The sequence below is a fragment of the Epinephelus lanceolatus genome, chromosome 2 (genome assembly GCF_041903045.1).
Source record: "Epinephelus lanceolatus isolate andai-2023 chromosome 2, ASM4190304v1, whole genome shotgun sequence".
NCBI classification, from domain to species: domain Eukaryota; kingdom Metazoa; phylum Chordata; class Actinopteri; order Perciformes; family Serranidae; genus Epinephelus; species Epinephelus lanceolatus.
Genome location: NC_135735.1, coordinates 43297961 through 43323801, shown reverse-complemented (window position 1 = coordinate 43323801; position 25841 = coordinate 43297961). Strand labels below are relative to the sequence as shown.

At 41.1% G+C, this 25841-nt stretch overlaps 1 protein-coding gene across 1 annotated transcript in view; it reads right to left on the bottom strand.

Moving 5' to 3' along the window:
* LOC117250859 (neural-cadherin) overlaps positions 1–25841 on the bottom strand; it is a 460454-nt gene that overhangs the window by 272677 nt on the left and 161936 nt on the right. Inside the window, exon 7 of the mRNA XM_033616852.2 lies at positions 14899–15041. Coding sequence (XP_033472743.2) covers positions 14899–15041 — 143 coding nt within the window. The remainder of the gene's footprint in view (positions 1–14898; positions 15042–25841) is intronic.

The window sequence follows — 25841 nt, the reverse complement described above, 5'->3', positions numbered from 1 at the left end:
TTATCCACATTATCCCTCACACTGTCTGTGCTGTTGCAAAGACACAACAGTTTCCTCCAATGAAAAGAAAAAAGCCAATCTATGACAGAGGAGAGACAGGGGGTGTTACTGGTGGACACAGACTTTCTTAGTTCAGTTTAAACTCTGAGAGAGATTTCATTAATTATGGCTACAAAACATATGAATAGTTAAATTGATTGGTATTCCCTTTTAGCGCCATCATTCTGCCATTCCATTTCATCCTCTGTCTCTCTTTCTCTTACTGACTCTCTCTTTGAGTCCAGTGTAGGCGTCTCATCTGCATCCCACTCTCTGCTTTGAATGACTCTCCTCCACTCTGTATTCATCTCACCCTCTGGTGCTCTGTTTACTTTGTATGTGTGTTTGTGTGTGAGAGTGTGTGTGTGGGCTAAAAGTGTGGACACACTTATTACATCCTCCTTATCTTGAGAGGCAGGGGCAGGTGCTGTGGCTGTCATGTGTTCACTTGGTTGTTGTTTCACAAGGGACCCTGGAATTGGAATCATATGTACACTTATCACAGATATGTATGTGTGCGTGTACTATTCATCCTTCTATCTCTGTTTACCAGACCAAAGGAACTGATGAGACAGATTGCAGCCAGACTATGATTTTTTTCTTTTGTTTTTTTTCGTGTGTGTGTGTGTGTGTGTGTGTGTGTGTGTGTGTGTTCATAGCTACTGCACCAGCATAGCATATGCAGAAGGAAGATTTACATTATATTGATTTGAGTAATTAGAAATGACTGATAAAGGAAACAGGATGAAGCAAAGAGATTTTTTTCTTTACTCAAGTCAAAGCTGTACAAGCTCATAATTTTGGAGCTGCACATGTACAGTATGTCCCTTCTGTTTGCCTTGAGTGTGCATGCATGCATGTGTGTGTGTTGTTGCACAAGAGATGGAGGATTGCCATTGAGGGGGTGTCTGCCTTGAGGTGTTTGTCACAATGGCTGGTTCCCTGGCACTGCTGTCCATGGTTAAGGGTATGTGTAGGGGTGTGTGTGTGTGTGTGAGAGAGAGAGAGAGAGAGAGAGAGCGAAAGTGTGTGTGTGTGTGTGTGTGTGTGTGTGTGTGTGTGTGTAAGTAAGGGAAGGAGATAAAAATAGACAGGGAGGGAAAGAGAAAGGGGGAAATATGATTCCAGTTTACAGCCATAGAGGTGTAAGGGGAGGAGGCTTTGCCCCAAGAAAGTCGTGTCACATACATAGTGTCAGACACATATAAATGCATAAATATACTCACACACACACACACACACCTACACAGGAAAATACACACGTGTGCACAAAAACACTTATATTCCACGAACGCTGCTGCACAGGTTTATGCCAAGTATAATCAGGTCCAGTGATTTTTTTTTTTTTTTTTCCTGAGGCCAGACTACAGCCACACTCTGTACACAGATAAAACTGAGAGGATGTTTTTAAAAAGTTTGAATGTAGATTACTAATATGTCTCACAGCCTAATTTTTTCCTGTTATTATTTCACAGGGACAACACACACAACACAGTCATTTTCTGTTAAGGGAGTCCAGATTCTGTGGTTTAACACAAATCCACCACATGCTGGTAGTTTTAAGCTGTTTCAGTTTTATTAGTCCTGCAAAGTTGAGCCTGAGATTTTCACAACATTCTGCACACAGCACAGTGTGGATATGGCATGTTGGCTCAAATTTTGACATACATCATGATGTGTTGTCCTTGTTACACAGACGAAGAGTGAGGTATGGTCATACTAAGTTGTGAATTAGCAACAATTTTTGATTCACTTAATATATTTGGGTCAGATTACATTTTCACCCAAAGTGAACTAAACTCTAGCGCACTTGGAAGCGAACCAGACTGCCATTTACAGGAGGACCAGAATTCGGTAGTTTGATCTGTGTCAGAGATCAAATCTTTCAAAGCTTTCAGACCAACCGAAATGAACTGGAGTATCTGAGGAAATGCTCCAGAGTTTGGTTAAAATGGGCCAAATTGCTAAATTGTGAGTAGGGCTGGGCGATATGGCAGAAATGTCATCGCTAAAAAAATTAATTTCAGCCCGTTTCGATAATTATTACGTTTAATGTAAAATCATTATTTTTCAAGTTTAAAGGCAGTTTTTGCTCCTGAGTGAAAGCTGAAGGAACCATGTGGTTGACTGTGGTTTAAACTATTATTTCTTATCAGACAGGACAAACACCTGCCTGCCTGTCTGCTATCCGACAATGTCCACAATGAGGTCATAAATACCGCAACAGGGGGGCCTCCATATGGACTCTTCTTGTGAACACAGTAAACATGACCCCATTTAAGCGCAGTTCTGTGGCATTCACAGAACTTGTGTACCATGTTTTGCAGCCTTCAAAATATTTAGAATGAATATCTGCTGATAAAGAATTGGTGTCCTAAACTCAGGTTGCTTAAAGTAGAGATAGCATTTTTATCATGTATGGGAGATTTTAAAATGCATATCAGGGAATTAATAATTACGCGATTCAGGCAAAAATCATGTTAATGGAGAAGTTAATTAAAGTTTTAACTGTGTTAACATTATTCACATTATTTCATTTCATTCTAATGAAATAGCTGCGGCTAACCTAATGTTGACTTGCTAATGTACCATTAGCATTAGATAAGTCGACTACCCATACAGCTACTGTAGCTAATGTTATGTGGAAAATTCAATCTTGGGGTAGCCCAGCGCTGTTATCCACGATCAAAACAATCATACTGATAATAACTTAATGAATGTGTTGAATGTTGTTGTAATGTTATAACTTTACCATACACATTAGCTTGAGGACGGTGGCTGATCTTGTCTTTTTCTGTTAAATGGCGAGTAGCAAATAATGTTAAGGTGCAGTAGTGTGCTCCTCTTCCATTGTTTGCGTGGTTTAATTATAATGGATATTCATTGAACATTTGTTATGTTTCTATCAAGGAGAATTATATCATGATAATTATCATTATCTTTAATCACCCAGCCCTAGGTGTAGGAGCACTTTAAAATTTGACTCTCTCTAGCTAGGTTAGCCCACAAAGCCTAAAAACTTGCAGCATCTGACATTTTTATAATCTTCAATCTCCAAAAAGTTATGACAGCATATTTAAACCATTACATTAAAACTATGATGGCACAGAATTGTGATCCCCGAAACCATGGAAGTCTGACATACAAAAGAAGGGGATGACAAACAGGATGAAATCCATGAATCATTTAGAGAGATGGTTCATGCTAAATTATGTGGGCATCCAGGCTGTGGTATATAATAAAAACATACATTATCTTAGTGCCTTGCTTTTGTGTGTTTGTTGTTCCCAGGCCCATGTTGGTGCATTGTGAAACTTGCAGGAAATCTGGCTTAGCAGACCCAGATCAAGATCCTACTTGCTGGTCTTTTTCCTCACCTCTGAGGTGGACTGGATACATACAGATACAGTACACTGATATCCCCTCATAGTTCATCCAAAAAAGTATACACCTGAGAAATAAAAGCTCAAAAGAACCATATAACTAAACAAGCCAAAGCTGGTGCCCAATCCAGTTGTTCGCTGCAGATGTTCCCAACCCCTGAGCCATGGACCTGTACCAGGCTTCTGAACAATTTATATTCATACACTATATATTTCCACAAAGGTCCATGAGAAAAACCAACAATTATTTTTTTAACATATGAAAAAAGATCAAACTAAGCAAGCCGAAGCTGGCAACATAACAAATTACTTTTAGTTTGCTGATCATACTAAAATATACTGCTAAGAATAATTAAGGGAACATTCAACCATCACAGGGATATCAATCTGTGAATCAGTTTCACAAGCTATGGTGCAAATGAAAGTGACAACAGGTGCAATGGAGAGGCAAAAGCAAAACAACCCTCAAAAACGAAAATGTTTTAGCATGTAATGGCCACAGACAATTGCTCTCTTCCTATCCTTCCTGACTGATTCGGGTCTAGTTTTTTTTGTTCTGCTAGTGTCCTTATCACAACTGGTAGCATGAGGCGGTACCTGCAGCCCGCAGCATCCACAGGATGGCATGTCCATACATGCGGTCGCAAGATGGTTCCCTGTGTCCCCTAACACAGTCTCAAGAGCATAGAGGAGATATCAGGAGACTGGCCATTACACGAGAAAAGCTGGACAGAGTCATAGAAGGGCATCAACCCAGCAGCAGGTCTGGAATCTGCTCCTTTGTGTGAGGAGGAACAGGAACAGGACTGCCAGAACCCTACAAAATGACCTCCAGCAGGCAACTGGTGTGCATGTTTCTGACCAAAATGTCAGAAACAGACTCCATGAGGGTGGGGGCCTGATGTCCTCTTGTGGGACCTGTACTCACAGCCCAGCACCGCAGAACACCAGAATTGGCAGTTCCGCCTTTGGCACCCCGTTCTCTTCACAGACGAGAGTAAGTTCACACTGAGCACATGTGACAGGCGTGAAAGAGTCTGGAGATGCCGTGGTGAATTATGCTGCCCGTTGCTTCATCCAGCACGGCTGTTTTGGTGGGTCAGTGATGGTCTGGGGAGGCCTATCCTTGGAGGGTCGCATGGACCTCCATGTCATAGCCAACAGTACCCTGACTGCTGTTAGATACTGGGATGAAATCTTCAGAGCGACTGTCAGACCTTACGTTGGTGCAGGGGAACCTGGGTTCCTCCTGGTGCAGGACAATCCCCGGCCTCATGTGGCGGAGTGTGTAAGCAGTTCCTGGATAACGAAGGCATCAAGGCCACTGACTGGCCCTTTCTTTCCCCTGACCTAAATCCAATTGAGTACCTATGGGACGTTATTTATCAGTGCATCCAACGCCGCCAAGTACTGCCACAAACTGTCCAGGAGCTCACTGATGCCTTGATCCAGGTCTGGGAGGAGATCCCCCAGGACATCATCTGCCAACTCATCAGGAGCATGCACAGATCGGGAGTGCATAGATGCACACAGGGGCCATACACACTACTGAGTCACATTATGTTTTGCCATGATAAAATTCTAACAAAATTTCCAACAAAACCCTTTTGGCATTTTTACCTTTATTTGATATATGACAGTAGAGATGAACAAGCCTGCCATGGCAGCAACTAATGGGGATCCAAGTTAATAAATAAACATGTAATATAGGTACCCGATCAAACTTGGTATGTTTGGATCACGTGGAAAGCCCAGAAAATTCACCAATTCAAACGGATGCCAACAAAATCCTTTCTTTTAATATTCGACATAAGAAGCTAAATTTCCCAAAGGCCTCAGGATTTCAGGCTGTACAAGCTGCTTTGTATATAGAGAAAAAATGATTTCAATACAGGGAAGACACTATGAAAGAATAAGCGAACGATTACAAAATGTAAGCATATTCATATCCTGGCAAGAGCAGATATGGATGTGACACCATTTGTTCCTAGACCTTTCAACCGCCTTTAATTTGAACCCATACTGTATTCATTTACTATGCTATCATTTGTATATACAGTAATACCTTGAACAGTGGTAACAAGATGAGATGGCTTTCTGATTGTGCTCAGGCACTCTTTTAAACAGAGTAGACCTTTATGCCAGTATCTTCCATGAATATACAGGTAGTTAACTGAGCTGCCTTCATTATTAACGTAAAGGCCATGGTCCCTATTATGCTTCAGCTTTACAGTATATTTAAAATAGGAAATATAGTAGAGGTATAAAGAAGTTTGCCAGCTGCCTACTCGGGGTCAAATATTCACTCAGTGGAAATGATCAATTATAGTGATGGAAACGCTTCACAATAAAAATTGTTCAGAACCAGGCCAATATCGATATATAATTGATATTTATATTTAAGTCTTTCAGCATGGTTCTGTATGAGGCATAACCCACTGATAACCTGTGCAGTAAAGGCTGCATCATATTTCTTTGCATTTAAACCCTGACTCTAGCTGTATTTCCCTGTCAGCACAAACTACTAAGTCTGCATATGCAATTCACTCTGCTCCTTCTTTGATGTAGACCAGGCTTTTAATTATGGACACTAATTGGACACTAGTGATACTGACTTTCAGTAAAGGTTTGGCCATTTCAGCAGCTAGATGTATTCAAGCCAAATCTCCCACCTGGACACCTTTACTACAATGAAAAAAGCAATTTGCTCATACTCCAAAATGAGAGTAGCCTGGATGGTTTGCTCCCAATTTCTCATTATCCAAATCTAAATAGGCCATTGTATGGTGCGTGGCTGGGGCTGATAGGGGTTGCATTGTAGAATGGGCAAACAAGAGATCATGATAAATAAAAAAAATGAAAAAACAAACAAACAAATAAAAAATCAGAGGTACAATGAGACTAAAAATAGAACAATTGTCTGCTACAGAAAGAGCAACCGACTTGGGTCAACAAAAATTTGCCACAAAGATAAATATATAAAGAAATTACCCATCTGTTTAAATGCAGATTATTCCAATACTGCAATTAATGTTGACATCAAATTTATCTTTATAAGCCATTATTATGAATAGCAGGTGGTACAATAGGTGCTAAATATACAGTCAATGTTATTTTTGTGCATTTATGGTCTGTGTTAAGGATGCTGGAACATTGCTTGATAGGTGCTCTGTAAATAAAAGGGTTGATCCATGTAAATAACAAGACTAAGACAGCCATGCTAATAATAAAAATAATAATAACTTGATATGTATAGCATGTTTCAAAACAAAGTTAGAAAGTGATTTATAATAAAAACAATAATAAATCTATTAAATATGTACAAGATAAAAAAACAGGATAAAAGAGTATAAAAACTAACAAAAAATACCATCAAAAAAAAAGCCAAACAATTAAAGTGAGTTTTCAGGAGAGATTTAAAATAGGTCAGTGAGACTGCCTGCCTGAAATCCCCAGACAGAGAGTTGAGGGGCCCAAATAGCAAAAGCTTGGTCACCGTTAGAGACAAGTTGCGATTTTGGAGCCATTAGAAGAGCCTTGTTGGAGGATCTCAGGCAGCGATCAGGCTCACAGGAATTAGTAGATCACTGATACAGACAGGAGCCTGACCATTCAAAGCTTTGAAAACAAGTAATAAAGTCCAAAAATCAATTCTAAAACTCACAGGTAACCAGCGAAGGGCAGCAAGGATCTATGTGATGTGGTCGCTTCTCTTAGTATAATTTAAAAGCCTGGCAGCAGTGTTTTGTGTGAGTTGCAGTCTTTGGATGTTTCACTTGCTGATGCCAGTATAAGGAGTATTGCAGTAACCAAGTCTGGATGACACAAATGCTTTGATCACCTTTTCTAAATCAGTAGAGGAAAGAAATGACCTGATCTCTGTTAAGTGTCTCAGTTGAACAAAGCAAGACTGCACCACTTTAGTGACCCGGGCATCCAAAGACAGCACTGTGTAAAAAATAACACCTAGATTATGAGTCTCATTTTTCTAATTTTCATGGCAGTAGGGCTGGGACAATTATAACTATTCTTGATTTAGGGTCATTCTGCTGCAGGCAGTTTTTGAACATCCGATTCTGTACTTCAGTTAAGCAAGACATAAGACAAGAAACATCAGTGGTGCCAGGCTTTAATGAGACATTTAATTTTGTATCATCTGCACAGCAATGAAAATCTGTACTGTGTTTATGTATGATTTGCCAAAGGAGTAGTATGTATATGGTAAATAGGAAGGGACACAGGATAGACCCATGGTGGACCCCACAAAAACGAGGGGCCTGAGAGGAGGAGGCAGTTCCAAGCAAAACAGAGAAGGACTCCATTCACTAGTTATAAAATAAATAATATATAAAACATAAAATATATCAGTCTGAGCCGAAGTGGTGAACAGACCAACTAACATTAACCATCCCTAAAGCCTTGCCCCTAACATGGTAAAAAAAAAAAATAGATTGGGTTTGATTTGCCTTCACCCCAACAAAGTGAAGGTGAATGGAACGCTAGATTATCTCTAGACCTCAGTGAACACTTAGAAAACTTCGAAGCCACTTAGCTATGAAGAAACAGTTGCCATACTGTTGACAATCTGCTCTGTGAATTGTCGAGAGTAACAGGGGCACTGTTTCTGGAAAGACATGCTGGTAAATTTTTATATAATTTTGAATGCTTTGAGCATCACAAATTAAATGCCATTTACCTCAACTCTGTTGGTGTGCAATGTAAATCGTTGGTTTAAATGCCCAGGTTTTGACGAAGATTAGGTAAATCAGTAATGGTGGACAGAAATAGTAGTAGTGGTTGGGTTTTCTTTTGGATTTCCAGTAACAGAAATTGGACTCGTGGTCCACAGAATCATGAATTAGAATGAAAAAACATGTATATCCATACCAAAGATGCATTAAGGGTGTAAGCACTCTTCCACACATCCCTCTTTCCACCCACGCTGCTCCAACAGTGCCGCAGAGTGCACTCATGCTTAATGAATTGAGACAGAAGGCCAGATAAATGTGACCAGTTCAGTAAAGGCAGCAGGCAGACACAAGAGAGAGGCTACTGCCTGCTTGCTATGGCACATATACAGGGAGCACCGGAGGCGCCCTGTAGTCCGATCCCTGCTTTACTCTGCCTCTGGTTGGCATAAACATCTAATAGGGCCTAAAAGCCTTAGATGAGAGCAACACATGCTGGGTAAGTGGTTGAAAATGGGACATGGAAAAGGTTTTAGGACATTCCAAGAACAAAGCATACAGTAAGTGTCTGTTCTAATCTATGAGATATGTGTCCCTGTAGTATGGGTTATGGCCCTATGCATCTCTGTCTTTGGGTGTATGTGGTGGTCTGTATTTGAGTAGAAGCAAAGATGCCATCTGTACATACACATTTTGTGTGTATTTCTGTAGATACAGTAAATGCATGTGTTTCTTCCTGTTTATGCTTTCAGGGCTTGACGCTAACTTTTTTCCCAAGGAGCACATGTGCTGCTAAGTTGAAAAAGTAAAGAGCACACAAAGAACTTTAGGGACACAATGTAAATTGATCAAATAATGTGTTTTCCATAATAAACGTGATGCAAATAGACATTTACAAGCAAAATTATTGAATGAATTTGTATACAAAATGTACAGAAGGGTAAAATCATCAAGTTTTGAAAAAGTTTTGCAAATTAATTTTGTCTTTAATGTTATTATCTTATATCCACTCTGTATTAAAGCAAGAAAAAAATTTGTGCATGAAATGTGGAGCACGGAAGATTTGCGTGCCTGAAACGTGAAATTTCTTTTCCGGAGCGGGGGGGCTTGGTGTTGCGGTCACAAAATGAAGAAATAGAAATGTATGTGTTGCAAAGGAACGTGTTTATTATCAAAACGAACAAAAAGATTATAGCTTTACTTGTTACTTTCCAGATTAAACTTTTATAGCATAATGAGTTTATAAATAAAGATTAAACTTTCAGTGGTTACCAGACTTTTTGACTTATAGCTCCTACATCTCTTTTTTGCCTTGGTGCTATTTATATTTAGAAGCTAAATCATTTAGGCTGTTTGCAAAATTGTATCGCGCTTGATGTGAATTAAACAGGCAGTTATGTCGAAATTTCGCCTCTGGGCAAGCATGTCATCACTGAAATGGATATATAATGTTGTGGTGGTGACTTTAAAACTTCAGCATAGAGGATTTTTATTGCAACTTTCGCTTCTGTCTGGTTTCTGTTACCTTACCTTCAAAATTACCGCTGGCTTACCGGAACCTCTGCTGCTCTGTCTGTGCTCTGTGTCTCAATGTGACATGATGTGAAAGCATGCACAGGCGTCAGTGTTTATTGGCTATCAATTGTGCCGTGTAACCAATCAGAGGGGGCTGTAGGCAGGACATTTGTTACAAAGCCCAGTGCAGTGGGGACTGCAGGCAGGGAGGGAGACGGCTGTATCAGAGCCAAAGGAGTGAGTTTTAAAAAACATTTATTCGATTGGTTATCGATGAAAAAACGTCCAGTGGCGATTATGTAGGTTGTGTTTACTCGCACACCGTGCACCTCAATCATTTTCCCCATTTACCACGGCAAAAATGAGGCAGATGTAGCCTGAGTGTCAGACTGAAGCTCCCAGAACCTTCAGTCTGACATCGCCTCCACTGAAGGCAATTTACAAGGGGGAGGGAATTTGATTTTTCCCTAACCAACCAGTAGAGATCAACAACTCACCCAGAATCTGACGTCATCAGTATCCATGCCTCGGGGGTGCCGAAAACAAGCGCGCATTGCCCGTTTAAAATGTCTCCATCGTCGTGCACGCCCAGCTGCATCGCTGTTAAATCCAGTTTAGCAGCTTCCTTAATTTGGTCCTCCATTAACGCGAGTAATGGCAAAATACCTCGGTAGCATCATTAATGTGGTCTGTAGGATCTGTAGCGGTCGCCATTGTTGCTATCCTCACCAGTTACCCACCGGCGCACAGCTTGACATCAGCGTGGCGCTGATTGGCTAATCGCTAGACCTGCCCCCACCCCCGGCGTTAATTGGTCCTTCCATCTTTTGGACAAGATAAATCGCAAATTCATTGCAGTATGCCAGACCAGAGATGCAAGCCTACTCAGTTGAGTGGGCGGGGTCTATGGTCTGGAACCAGGCTAAGACAGATGCGTCTTATGTTATTTATAAAAAGATAAATCACTTTTCTATAATACATCACTGACAAGTTTTGTTTGTTTTTTGGGTTTTGTTTTTTTGGAGGGCGCTCGTGCGCCCTCACACAGATTGCGCCCTGGGCGGTTGCCCACATTGCCCATAGCAGAAACCATCCCTGGTCCCTCTTCTCCGCCACACTTTGACTTATTCCCACCCAGCCGACAGTGGGACTTATATTCATTGTGCAGACAGTGGCTTGGAAAACCGTCCATAACCGTGTCACACAGGTAAGAGGGAAGAGGGAAGGCGGCTGGAGTTCCTCCAACATTTGCGGTTAGATTATCATATTTTTTTATTGACAAAAATACAGGCTGCTTCGGCTGATTTTTTTATGCGCACATGTGCCCCTAAATATTTTTTACAGTTCGCACACACCTATTTTTAGTCACAAATGCGAGTGAAACGCTCGCACTGTCGAGCGCTGGCTTTTGTCTGTACATATCCGTGTGTGCACTTACATGTATGCCTATATACAGTGCAAGAGAGATTTTTCCATGTCTACAAATGTTTCTGTATGTGTGGGTGTTGCTGCTAACAGGGCCAGCTCATATCATCGCTCATCAGAGATGGAGAAGATGTTTCCTCGGGGGTCAGCGAGCAGCCGTCACTTCACATGAAAGCAGCCAGGAGGGAGGAAGTAGAAGGATGAAGCATGGGATGGGTGAGAGACAACACAGAGGACTGGGGAGAAAGTAGGGTGGGGGAGCTGGGGGGTGGGAGGAGAGGGTCGGAGGGAGTGCTTCCTCCAGTCAACATCATGCCAACTGGAGACTGGAGCTGGGAGAGGAACAGGGAAAGTGAAGAGGAGGGATGAGAGAAAGAGTGACAAAAAAGGAGCTTTAAACGAAGAAAGGGAATAGTGAAAGAGAGAAAAAGAGAATAACAATATATTTGCCAGAGGGAAGCAGGGAGAAGAATGAGGGCAAAATAATGTGGGTTTGTTACATAAAGCAGGATCAGACACAGGTCAACACATCAGACCAAACACAATAGATGGAGGCGAGCAGTTCAGGAGGAAAGCCTACATAATAGAAATAAAGCCAGACAACAGGAGGACTAATGCTGCCCCATCACAGGTTATCTCGGAGTCTTCACTGAAAACAAACTCACCCACTGCTTCCCTCTCAAGGAAGTAGTCTTTTCCGAAATGCCATAAAACTTAGCTAAGAAAAAAAGGAAATGATCGAAGCCCGTTTATTAGTGCCAACATTTCCCCTTAGCTGTCAGTAAATACTTCCTCCCCTTGGAGGAGGGAGAGTGGGTGTTTCTGTATTTATGGGTTTTAATAGGAAGAGCGTGATCATCCTATTGACCGGCCTGCTCAGATCCTAATGGGCACCTTAAATCTCAGGGAAACGCACTGTATTCTGGGGTGAGTTACAGGCAAATTAACATGGAGAGGGAGGCCAGCAGGGCTGCTTCTGCTGGAAGGGAGGAAAACAATCGGTTGAATGATTGTCGGACATTTAGGATGAGTTAGGGAGGGGGCAACGAGAGGGGAGAAGAGGCAATAAACGATTTTCATCAGTAGCAGAGAGAGAATGAGGTGGGATGGAGAGGGTGGGTGGAATCCAACGTGCTCGCCTTCCATTATGAGAATCATAAAATAGTTTTAATGACCAAATATTGGGCTCTTTGAAACAAGATACTGGATCATATTACAGGCATTATGGTGTCACACTTTGGCTCACACACTTTGAGGCGGACAAACTGTGTAGTGCCTTTGTGCGCATCTGTATTAGGCTCACTGCCCTCTGTGTGTCTGCATGTGTGATTATGACTGGTTGTCTGTTGTTGTACTGTAGATCCATCATTACTTAGGTGTACTTAATAAATACATGTACTGTCGTAGATTTGATAGATAGATTTGTGCTCTCTTCCTCTTTCTCATCTCTTCTTTGTTGCATGTATAATAACTGTTGTAATTCATACATGGGCTTTACTAAAGCGTATAAAAAAGTTAATAGTTCTCTCACATTGATAATGTCACCTCACCAGTAAATGAATAAAGCAGAGTTAGTAAAATAGACAAATGCGAGTATATGTAACTGAACAATACTGCTAGTGCAAAGTGAAGTATTACCAAAGTAAGCACGACAAATATAATGACCCTTCACATACAGAATATCATATGTAACCTGAACTAATTTCTTTCTGAATAACTGCTGTTCTTAATTTATTTTAGAAACTGATTCTACTGGTAATCTGGGTTAAATGTTGTGGACATTTAAGCCTGTATAAGCCCATACATTACATTTTTCTTTAAAGCAGTGGTTTTAGGTAAAGGGAACATGAAGCATCCAAAAAAGCATGTCTGGTGTAATAATAATAATGTCTGTTATTGGTTCATATTTAAAATGCCATTTACAAAAAAAAGCCTTTCATTTCTATGGAGTCCTGTTTAGACTGACCCCAACTATGACCTAATGAAATTTTATGTGATTTTGCAGTGCAGTTTTTGAGAAAATGAAGGGGGAAGTCAACTCACAATATTAGGACAAACACTATCCACAAATTCCAACTATCAGCACACACACAAAAAAATAAAAATAATGAGATAAATAATGGATGTATACATTCATTTTGAGGTGACTCTTCCTGTACAGTTATGTACAGTAGTGTAATGTACAGTAAAACTTCTCATGGTCAGGGACATTTTAAGCAGCAATCCACTTAAGACTTTTTAGAGACACCATGAACTCTGGGAAATTGTATCAATTATCTTATAATTATGTTTAGACAAAGAAAAAAGGCTAAAATATAAATGCATAAATCTACAGCCTATCTCTGCTGCATCTTTCTTTATCAATCCCCATTACAGCCACAACAACATTATATTGATTTTGGACTGAACTACGTCATCAGTACAGTAGTCAATTATTGGTTTAAACCATTAATCAGTTACTTAAAAAGAAAAAAAAGTCAATGGATTAATCTGAATGCCAATAATGTGAATATATAACACTGGTATCCAAATAGCAGCTAGACAGTATGGACATGGAGTAATCAATGCAAGTTTAGCAGGCAAATCAGAAAATGTCCAAAGTCCAGACACACACTGAACTTCAATACAAAGCTCGTCAGTCTGAGAAAGCAAACTTGAAATAAAAAGTTGACCTTTAATGAGCGATGACGAGCAGAAATTTGGTCAATGCGAGTAAATGCATATGAGAGCCAAAAGATATAAATGGCAAAGCAAGTCTGCGCTCATCATCTGATAGCTGATGGAATCCAGTTTTAAGCTACAAGTCTTCTCCCTGCTCGATAAAATGACCGCCACTATCAGCTGACAGTGAATGTCATTGCTGGTGAACAGAGGAAATTGTGCCTTGAAGTTCTGAGTAATTGAATTTGTAAAAGTCATCGTATTACCATATAATACGATATGCAGATTCAGAGGGGGTTGCAATTTACAAAGGGGTCAAACCACTATGAAATTGCCCCCCCCCCCATTTATCTCTCTCTCTCTTGCTAACACACATTCGCACACAGACACAACATCATTTACACAGTTTCCTATTTCACATTGCTTCTGGCATTGCTGCGCCTGCCTCAGAGGAAGTTGAGATGTGTGACTATAAACCTCAGATGGTATTCTGTTACAAAGACACAGTGAAAACACTCCTCACACTTTGGCTGATTATTCTAATGTCTCCATGACATGACCTGTCAGAATTTAAATATCCTTGACAAAGCCTCTTGCAGTAAGAGGCACACTGGTGAGACATTGTCGCCCACAGAATAGTGGATATGGCGAAGGACATAAAACTATACTATACACACTATATGAAGCATATTTTCAAGATGCTCTGAGGCACACTTGGCAAACTGCAGAGCTTTTACATTTATATGGTGTACGTAAATATAGCAAGAAGGGCAGAGAGTAAAGCAGGGTGAAAATAACTATGGGAAAAAAAACAGAAAAGTGCATCAGGGTTGAACCAGTACAGGTCAGGACAGATTTTTTTCCTTTCTTTTATCTATTTTTCTTTTGTTTTTGTTTGTTTTTGTTTTCATGTGTCCTTATTTGATAGGGACACTCTCTCACCATGCTGTCCCTCATTAGTCTAACCCCAGAAAACCCTCCTCAGCCATTTGTACATGGCATGCACATGAGGATGTGTATTGCTGTGCTTGTAATGTGGTGGAAAGGAGAATACATTTATAACTAACTAGTAATAATAATAACTGAAATCCATCAATACTTAACTGAGTGAGAACCAATGTGCAGATACAAACAAAAACAACAAAATAAACAAAGAACAGTTGTTAAAAAAATCCAAAATGTCTAACCTTTTTGGCTGTCAATGATAAAGTTGCCCTCCTCATTTCCTGTAGTAATTTTGTACATGATCCCATCCCCATCTGGGTCCTTCGCCAGCACCGTGGCAACCAGCGTGTTGGGGCCTGCGTCCTCTGAGACGAATGTCCGATATCTGAGAAAACACAAACAAATACACAATCAACATATTCCCTACACTTCTCTATGGGAGGATATGTGTCCTGACACTTGGCTATAAAGGTGAAAATGAGACACATTTGACAATGTTTTGTCAATGTTTCAAAACAATTCCATTTACTTTACTTGCAAACAGTAACTCAGTGCATCATCGGGTAAAACCAAGATGCTCCTATGGGAACACACCGCAATACCCACATCAAGTCCATAGGGACTTGGGTTGGGAACCGGAGGGTTGCCTGTTCGAGTCCCCGTCCGGCCCAAAAATATGGAGCGTGGACTGGTGGCTGGAGAGGTGCCAGTTCACCTCCTGGGCACTGCTGAGGTGCCCTTGAGCAAGGCACCGAACCCCCCAACCGCTCGGGGCGCCTCACCAAGGGCAGCCCCCTCAGTCTGACATCTCTCCACTTTGTGCATGTATAGGTCCTGTTTGTGCATGTGTGTGTCTTTCGGACCTGTGTGTAATTGACAAGCAAGAGTGAAAACATTGAATTTCCCCTCAGGGGGATTAATAAAGTAAATAAACTTAAACTTAAAACTTAAAACTAAAATATGAATCCTAAGTGTGTCACAAGCAATTGCATTTAGAAACTGAACAAATAAATCTCAGTGTCATTTCTAATTTAGTTTTTTTTTTGTTTTTTGTTTTCTCAGTGGAATTAAAAACAAGGGGGAAAATGGTTAAGAAACAAAGTTATAAGCAACAACTCCAGAGTGGAAGCACTGAAGACCTTCTGGATAAACCCCACTGCATGAACCATAATCAGCAGCCTCAAAAGCCACACTTCTGGCCATGTTAGCCAGGGATTTTGTGCCATTTCTTCAGTCTGATGTGGTAAATATAGCATGCCATGGCTTTTTTCAATCTGCTGAGCGATGGCTGGACCAGTGGTTGTGTTGCACACTGTGAGCAAAAAGACGTTCATCAAATGTTTACAACTGCAGCCACAAGAGTCCTAACTGTGACTTTTTCATAAGGTAAGTGGTTCTCAGCTGTGATCCCAGGCGCACAATACTGACAGCTTGAAGTGGTTTCCAACATAGTGAACAGACTCCATGTACCAGAAAAATACTCATACGTTAAATGCCATGTGTTTGATGTTCAAGGTATCTTTACTAAACATAGCATTGTCAGTTTCTCATCACACCAGCGAGTTAATTGCTTTCACTGTGAGCCCAAGGTGTTAATCAATCCCTGACCAGCTGCAAAAATACAAACCAGCAGGAGTTCTGAGGAGCAGCATACAGAACTACTGCAGGGTAAAATTCAAAATAACATTAAAAATGCACTTTAAGATACCATCCTGGTAACCACCATACCTCACATGAACACACAGTTAAGACATAAAGTTTCCCACCAACATCACAGACTTCTGACCGCATACATCACTCATCCTCCATCACACCCTCCATCATAGAGTACCTGCAATTTAAAAACTTTCAAAGTGACAGTGTGAGAATGTGAAGTACGGTGGAGGTTGTGAAAACTAACTGCCTTTTCCAGTGATATCCTCAGTAAAATTAGACACAGTTGACAGGAGAAGTTCGTCACACTGCACTCATGTTCTTGGTTGTGTTGATGACTTGTGTCCATAACCATCATGGAGGACATTCAATATGACTTAACACTTATCAAATGTGAAGGCTGTGTATGTTTGTTGCTTGCTTCTAAATCAATGGATAAGGGACAAGGGAAAAGGCTGCATCCTTGACAGCAGCCTAAAGGAGGCCTCTTTTTTCAAGTTATTGCTGTATTTAAGATTTCTCATAGAACACGTTTACATGCTTTAATGGTCTAAAAAACACTAGTTCCCTCATCCTGTCTGTACTGGAACATCTATATTCACCCTCTGTCTGAGATGATCCATTGTAGTGCCTGTCTCTTTATGCCCCCTCCCAGAAAAGCCCAGTATGCCCTGATTGGTCAGTTTCTTGGGACTTCTGCATCTTGCCCTCTCCGGGGAAGTGCAGCCAGGGTATGACTGTAATGGTGAATAGTGGCACTTTCTACCTTGCAAAATCACCAATAGAAGCTTCTGAACACAACCAGATATGTCCCAGCAAAATTGGGAAAAAATTAACAACATCAGCCACCAAGATGTCACGTTTCCCTGGCATTCGCATGTAGCTCCATATAGCAGTGTAGGCTACGTAATGTAAGCACTTGCAATGGCACACCTGGAGGAGCTGATTATATAAAGAAATCCGCAACAGGCTGACGTCAGCTTGTTTTATAAGTCGGTAAAAAATATTGGAGACAGAGTATTCAGAATGGTCTGAAGGTTTTTGCTCTCAGGGCATACTTTTACATATGTTCACCTCATTACTTGAAAACCTGCAAATGTTTTATGAACATCTGACATTGTAGCATGACATATATGTCAAAAATGAGGAAAGGCATACTTTTTAACCCCTATACCCATGGGACTAGTACTGCCTGGGGACCTCATGTGATCATGTTAGTGTTTTGTGTGGTACATTTGTGGGGGATAAGCAAAGTCTGTATTTTACTTGAATTTACTGACATTAACCCGCGGATATGATGCTCTCAGTCATTTTTAACTCCACTCTTTACAATACAGAAACACTATACAGCACCACTAGTAGAGCTGTACCTTGTTAACTTCCTTTTCTTTCTCTTTAATGTGGGTTAAACAAACAAAAGATTCTGTTACTTATTTTCATGCCATCTATCTTATCATCTTTCAAGATTTTGTTCTTCTGATTGTTTTAAGTGTGATCTTTCTGCAAACGGGTGTCCATGCTGTGCAGTGAGGTCAGTTTCCTGCACCCAAAGTACCGTAAACACTTTCATCTACAATAGCCAGCACAGCCTCCATAATTCTCAACCAGTAAAGAGGCAGAGAAGAGGCACAGAGAAAACAAAAAAACTTTAAACAACCCCAAATCACCAAGCTGCCAATTCATACGGGGCTAATATTATCACAATACCTTAATACCTTTCATGTTTAGTGAAATATGGTAGGTAATTTGTGGTGGAATTTTTATTTGACAAATTATGGACATGGCAAATTCACAAGGGATTGAGATCACCCCAATTATTACAAATTACTACAGGTCTCCGAGTATTATTTATTCATTCATTATCCATAACCACTTTTGCTGTTAAGGGTTAAATGGTGTCTCATAAAATACAATAAACTATCAATTTGGCACTCAGATTTCTTGACAAAGGAAAGGATGACTATTCATTCATTCTTGTGCAATATTTAACAGAAAGCAGGTACGATTCCACAAGTATTTATTCACAAGAAAGCAAAGCAAAACAAAACACACAAATTCTAACTCGTCACTATATACAAGCACAAGTTTGTGTGAGTGTGTATGTGCGTGCGTGCGTGCGTGCGTGCGTGCGTGCGTGCGTGCATGCGTGAGTGAGTGAGTGAGAGAGACAGACAGACAGACAGACAGACCTAAACAACTGTAATAATGCTACAGCATGCCCAGTTGATCCATGACCAATCCTTGAATAAAGGAAAAACTTGCTTTGTGCAGCTTTTGTTAGCCGGCAGTTGAAGACTGGAAATAACTGGGGTTCCAGATGCAGTCCTTGCTGTGTCCTTGTTCCAAAGGTGCAGATCCGAGGAGTATTCGAGGGGATCCCATATCCTTGCAGAGTTAGAAGTCTTGTGCTGACTCAACTTGGTTCTACTTGTTGCTGGAAAGTTAGTTGCAAACCTTGTGTTTGGCACACTGACTTGTCTTGTCTTCGGGTTCTGTGTCTGCTGGAAGCAGGTCACACTGAGAGCGAAGCCTTAGCTCCTGCTGTGAGCATGCAGAGGTAAGAGAACAGGTGAAGGGCGTAGCAGGTCCTACCTCTATGGAGGTTAAGGAGCAGAGAGGGAGAGTCCCCTTCGGACTTCAGTAAAGGAGAGCATGTCAGAGGCTCAGGAGAAAGAGAGCAATGGAGAGTAGGGGCATCTCCCTAAGTTGGCTTGGTGACATCACAGAGTCACGTCACTGTGACAGTAGTGCCCAAGCAAGTTTAAAGACTGGTCTCTTACTTGGGTTTGACTGTGAGGCATCCTGTGAAGAAGGGTGCCAAATGGCTGTCCTTTATTTGACGAACAAAGAACATGCAGTCTCAGGGCCCATTTCAGATGGCAAGACCCAGAGGAAAAGCCTTCGCATATCCAGGTTAGACCTTAACAAATGACAAATCATCTGTGGTCCTGTGAATCCCAACACAGGGTACACCCTGGACAGATTGCCAGACTATCACAGGGCTGACACATAAAGACAGACAGCTATTCATGTTCACATTCACACCTACGGCCATTTTAGAGTCATCAATTAACCTAGCCAGCATGCCTTAGGACTGTGGGACGAAGCCTGAGAACCCAGAAAAAACCCACACTGATACTGGGAGAACATGCACAGGGTTTGACATAACCCATGGCCCGATGGCCCGGGGCCAATCAAAAAGTATGTCGGGCAAGTTGACTGACAGGTCATAGGCCTGCTCGGGCCAGTGACGCTGTAAGGCTTTTTTTGTCAGGGGAACAACTCCAGTGGATTTTTATCCCACTTTTCTCGAGTCTTCAGTGGATTTATTGGGCTTTTTGGCCAAAGGTGCCCTCACCTTTGCTCGTGCAGTGAAACACCGGGGGAGGGGGAAACGTGCTGGTGCGCTTGTGCGTCTCCGCCAACGCGGACACCACACACCGCTGCCATGCAGGTATATTTCTCTCCAACGTGCGTTCGCCGGCCAGTAAACTGGATGAACTTCAGCTACTGATGGTGAAAAACAGAGACTTTTCTACATCTGCAGTTTTGTGCTTCACGGAGACGTGGCTGTGTGGATTGATACCGGACTCTGCACTGCAGCTGGCAGGCTTCCAACTCTTGATCGTAACATGGAACTCTCCGGCAAAACTAAAGGTGGAGGTATCTGTTTTTATACTAACAGTGGCTGGTGTAATGACGTGACAGTGATCCAGCAGCACTGCTCTCCTGATCTGGAATCTTTTTTCATCAACTGCAAACCTTTTTACTCCCCCCGTGAGTTTGCTTCATTCATTCTGGTCGGTGTTTACATCCCACTGCAGGCCAACGTGCAGGAGGTAGGCTACAGCGCACGCTCGCCGACCAGATAGGCTACTGTGTGTGGAGCGGACTCCTTAGTTATTGCCCTTGGCGACTTTAACAAAGGTAACCTCACCCATGAACTCCCCAAATACAAACAGTTTATAAAATGTCCGACCAGAGAGAAGAATATCCTGGATCACTGTTACACAACTGTTAACAACGCCTATCACTCCGTCCCCCGCACTGCACTGGGCCACTCTGACCACAACACTGTCACCGTGAGGTCATCTAAGAAGTGGATGAGTACACAGAGGCTGTGACATCATACATCAGCTTCTGCGAGGACTGCTGTATATACCATCACGCACTACGATGAGGTATAATGGAGTTTAATGAAATGAAGTTAAATTAAATGAAGTTTTATAGACATTTTCTCTCTCTCTCTCTCTCTCTCTCTCTCTCTCTACTTGGGCCAGTAAGAATATACAAGGGGCCAATATGTTGAACACTGATGCAAACACAGCAGAGAAGGGCCCCAGCCAGCCCTCTGGTTCAAACTCAAGACCCTCTTGCTGTGAGGCTGCGCGAACCACTGCACTATCGTGCTGCCTCCAAGTAATACTTGTCCTGTGCAAATAGGGCATTGGACAACAATACTTACTTTCATTTCAGTTTAAAGCTTTCAAGTATCAAGTGATGCGTTCCTGAGCAATGTACAACAGTATTATAAGCTCATCTTTACACCACAAACAGAAGCATCTAACCAGAAGGTCAAAGACACAGTGCTCATGCAATCTATCATTTACTATGATACAGTGAACTGCTTTAATGCAGAGACAGATACAAAACAGATCAAATGCTTTCTCATTAGAATAGTACACATATGCAAGATATGGACTTGCAAACAAGATGCTTTCTGGTATGGTGTATTCACAAATGTGTGCATTTGATTATCTATACAAGCTAACTTGCCTTCACATGCATTTCTTATCAGCCCACGCGTACCAAACCGAGCTGAGCTTCTTGCTCTGAAATTCCCCTTCAGTTTTGTCTTTGTATCTTAGAGTAGCACTTTGAACTTCAGCTTTGAACTCTCTTTTGGCCTTACACATACATCTCTGAACCACTGGTGTGCTTGAAAGCAAAACTTCTCTTGAAAGGCTGGCCTTTCTACCTTGTTGACATGAGGTTCACACTCTGTATTCTTTGGGCACGTTTCAGCTGTCCTTGTGGGAATAGCAAATATAAACGCATAATACAACATGCTAACCTCTCTTGGTCAATAGTTAAACAACAAGAAGTACCTTGGCATTAGGATAAAGACAAAAAATAAGAATAAGATATTACTCCAATTTTTCTGAACAATAATAACATTCACAGATGAGTCACAGAGAGAAGGTTGTGCTTCATAGGGGTTTAAACAGTACAATACCATATATAGTATATACACCTGTATATGGCATACTCCATTTTAGGCTGGTCTGCAAATGAGCAAGTATAAAGCTGTTATGACCTGTTCCCAGTGCAGTTTCCATGGTTTAAAAAACATTTCTAGAAAGTGTCACCATCTTAACACGAGGCAATAAGGCAAATCAAAGCAAAAGAGATCAAGAAAAATCTGTGTATTTCTGCATACCGAGAGTAAAAGATGGACTCTTTTTGCTGCCATTTATCAATCAATACCTGCCCACATGTGCGTGCACATTCAAAATGCAGGGCTAGTAACTCTGACAGCCTGACATAAATGTATATATGTCTGTCACTCCACTCTGTTGACGAAGCCTATTAATTTTTCATGAAAATGAGGTACTCTCATTAGGAGTTGAACACTGTGATCATGTTCTGTCACTGCCATCTTTCTGCCTCAACAACTGTTGGACTAGTTCTGCCTCGGAAGATCAGCAATGCTCTGTTTGTAGAGTGTTGTTGCAGCATTTGAGTAATTTCAGCTCACACTCTGCAAGCCGCGCACTTCCCTGCAGATCAATACACAAGTCAGGCAAGGGGAGAAGCTGTGCTGTGTTTCTTTATTATGTAGTTTCTCTAAGGGTACATAGGTCGCATTGATCAAACAGCTAAAACTTGTGGTCTAAGGAAGCTATTTGAAAGATCATTAGATAATTGCTTGTATTTATCTCACCTAAAAGCCAGAAAGAACTAAGGTCTCCTTGTGCTTTTCTGCCTGCAATTTGATGGCCAAATTACAGATGCTGTCTGTGCAGCTGAATTTATGCATGACTCTTTCACTTGGGCTACTCAGCCTCTTTTGTCCTGACTTCCCAAATTAACTCTACTTCTTCATTACAGATGCAGACAGAGTAATCATCATAGATTCAAACAGAGTTGGCTAACAATTAGGCTTATGACTTAACCTGGGAACCACACCAATCGGCACGCTCATGTTTTATTTGGTCTGACAGATACATCTGGTCCCACTCCCGCTCAGACAGACTTCCAGCAAAACTGGCTCAGTTTGGGCCAATCGAAACCAATGGGGTGGGTTTGATACGATGACTGATAACTTGCAGAGCCTTGGCGCTTTACACATAATATGTGATGATGTCATTTGTGGCTCACGCATCCTCGCGCCGGGGACACTTTGTGAGAATAAACCTACCTTAGTGAAGAGGAGGGCTGTTGAGGCATTTTCCAAAACAACAACGATGGCTGTAGCTGATATGAGACTTTCTGTTGAAACCGTATTTTCAAATTCTGGTGTCAAAAACACCAACGCTTGTTCAGAGACATTTTGAGGCTACAGCATCACAGCTCATCTCTGCATACTGCAGTCTGTCTACATTTGTCTGAGCTCAAAACTATGTCACATTTTATTGCTCTGATTGATTGTAGGTCTATCCAATTACATTCAGAGGTATTTTGTCTAAAGCCATCAATAACACCCCTTGGAAATCGAAAATGAACTGAGATGTTTTAGACTTATTTGGTTTTGTGAACTGGTATGGCAATGTCAGGCTATTTATGACTATGAGCATCCTGAAATGGTAACAATAGCTGATGTTGGCCTGTGTTGGTCTGTAACATGATGAACTGTGTGATAATACTGAAAAGTGAAAACCATCTATGGCAGTAATGAAGCAATTATTTGATTAATCAGCTAATTGTATTGTGTCAAGTATTCAAATAACAAAAAATTAAACAAATTTTAATCTGCTCATTTGAGTTATATATAGAGCAAAAATGTTAAATATTTACTGATTCCAGTTTATCAAATGCGAGGACTTGAGTATAGATCCCCAGCTGTGATCAGCACTTTAAAAAAAAGAATTACAATATTTTCAGGACCAGTCAAAAGGAAAAACCAATCAATCATAAACAGAGAAGTTAACTGATCATTGAAATTAATGAGTTTGAGACTGGAATTTAATTCTTGATGTTGAAGCTGTATCTTCCCAACAAAACAGCGAGAGGGCAAACTATCTGCTGTGAGAGATTGTGTGCTATGATCAAAAGCTCAGAACGGATGCTAAATGGACTTTGTAGTGAAAATGTTTTGCCAGAAGCAATTGTTGGTTACTTCGAGAAAGTGAGACTGTTAGAACCAAAATTATTCTCCACAACAGTCTACATGCCACCCAGGATGTGTGACTGTATAGACTGGGCAAGCCTACAAAAAATAGATGTAAGAACACTGAAAAAATAAGATAATGTTGAATATTATTTCCATTCCATTATTTCCATTTCCACAAAGAAAATGGGGAACTCATCACGACAGTGATGTGGTAAACCAGATAAAGCCACTATGTCCTGAACAGCATAAAAACAGACCTACACACATATCGCTTGCCATTTAATTTAAAATATTAAGCCAAGCATGATGTTAATTTCATAAGTACACACCAAGTAGATAACGATCCACTGCTATGGCACATTTTTCAAAAGACATTTTAAGGTTAATCCTACTTGACACTAACATCAACCTTACTTCAACAAACGGCTCTCTCTAATGCTTTTAAGCAGATGCTTGTAGGCTTCTACTGCATGAGAACTGCCGTTGTGAGTGTTTGAGAGAGAGAGTGGAAAGAGATCAGGACAGATCACTGAGAGGAAGCAAAAAGCCCAGCAGTCAAGGAGCAGTGAGATGCCTTTTGCAATTTGGGCTCTACCACAACTCTAATTTGGCCAGATCAATGCTGCAATCAATTGAAAACTGCCTCAAACATACACCACCACACACTAATTACTTTTTAACCTTTTTGTTTTACTTTTTGTTTTAGTTTGTTTTCATTCTGTTGATCTGGGGAGAAAAATAGATGCGTCCCTTAGGCTGGTGCCTGATGTCAGTTGTGAAAATTAATTACTGAATTTAATTATTGAGTTCATTTAGTTTATCCAGATAAGGCAGAAATGGAGAATGGAGGAAAGAGAGTGGGTAATTGAGTGTGTCTGTGTGTGTTGAATAGTTGGGGTTCAGGACAGTCAGCTGATCCATCCAACTGCTGCTCACTGATTGTTTTATTTATTTGCTGGAATGCAGCCTGATTCCCTATTAATCAGTACTTACAATGGTATGTTTCCATTTGCTTGTTGAATTAGGTGGATGCAGGGATGGATGTGGGGCCGATGGCGAGCAGCAGTAATAACTGTATCAGACTTGGCTGCAATATGGGCACTGAAGCAGCAGCGTTTGCTATGGCAAGATAATAAGTGAGGGCTCTGACATTTTAAATATGGCATCTTATTAAAGTGGTGGGTGAGATATGTGTATATGTGAGCAGAGTGTTTTATGTGAACCAATTTATGAGAGTTACTTCTGTGAATATTCCTATGTCTACTGGGTTCTGGTCTGCTCACCCTTATGTAGTTTGGAGGCCAGATGTGTTAAATCTTTGGTATGTGTTTACAGGATGAGAACCAAACAGATTGAGGGGAAAGACAATAATCACTTACTAGAGGGGCGGCCCCCAGAATAGTCAACTATTTGACGATTCGATCAAAGGAGTCTGATTTGACTGCCTATCTCCCAGTCAAATCTACGCAGTTGTGGGAAAATGGGGTTATGAGGATCAGTCCATTCTGACTATATGGGGGTGCTGAATGTCTAATTTAATATAGAATGGTTGGTTTCTTCCGATATGTCACAGCCTATTTTGATATAAAGTTAGGTCAGAGCACTAACATTAGAAGGCAGCGTTCACGGACCGCTAAGCATTTTCTGAACTTATAAATGGCTGTCAACATCACGTGTGCTCTGTCCTATTATGAAATGAATCCTGATGCATGGAACATAGACAAACCTGGCTATTCACATATGTGAATACATTTCTTCTGGTGAAGCTGTGTGTTTCACGCTTCATCATCTAGCCACTTCCTGTTATTTCTGTAAAGAAAGAGTTGCCCCTGCAGGTGAGGAAGGACTCACTTTGGCTTCTGGCTGCCTAGATTCTGTTGGCTTTCATACTCTGCTAACTTTGGCTTCTACCTCTGATCACCAGTGATGGAAGACGACATAGGTATAAATTATCTGCATTAGAGGTGCCAGCCTTTTGTTTAAACTTGAGCACATAGATTATCATTAAATAGTTTATCATCATGGCTTTTTTGTTTGTTTTTTTAACTGACTAACTACGAAGTAACTTGAGTTGCAAATCAATTTGCAAAAGTGGAAGTTGTTTAAGGTGTTTATATGCCCAAGTATTCCAGTTGCTACAGGAGTACTGTAGATAACATATTCAGGCTTCTCAAAACCAAAGTAAGGCCTTATCCAGGT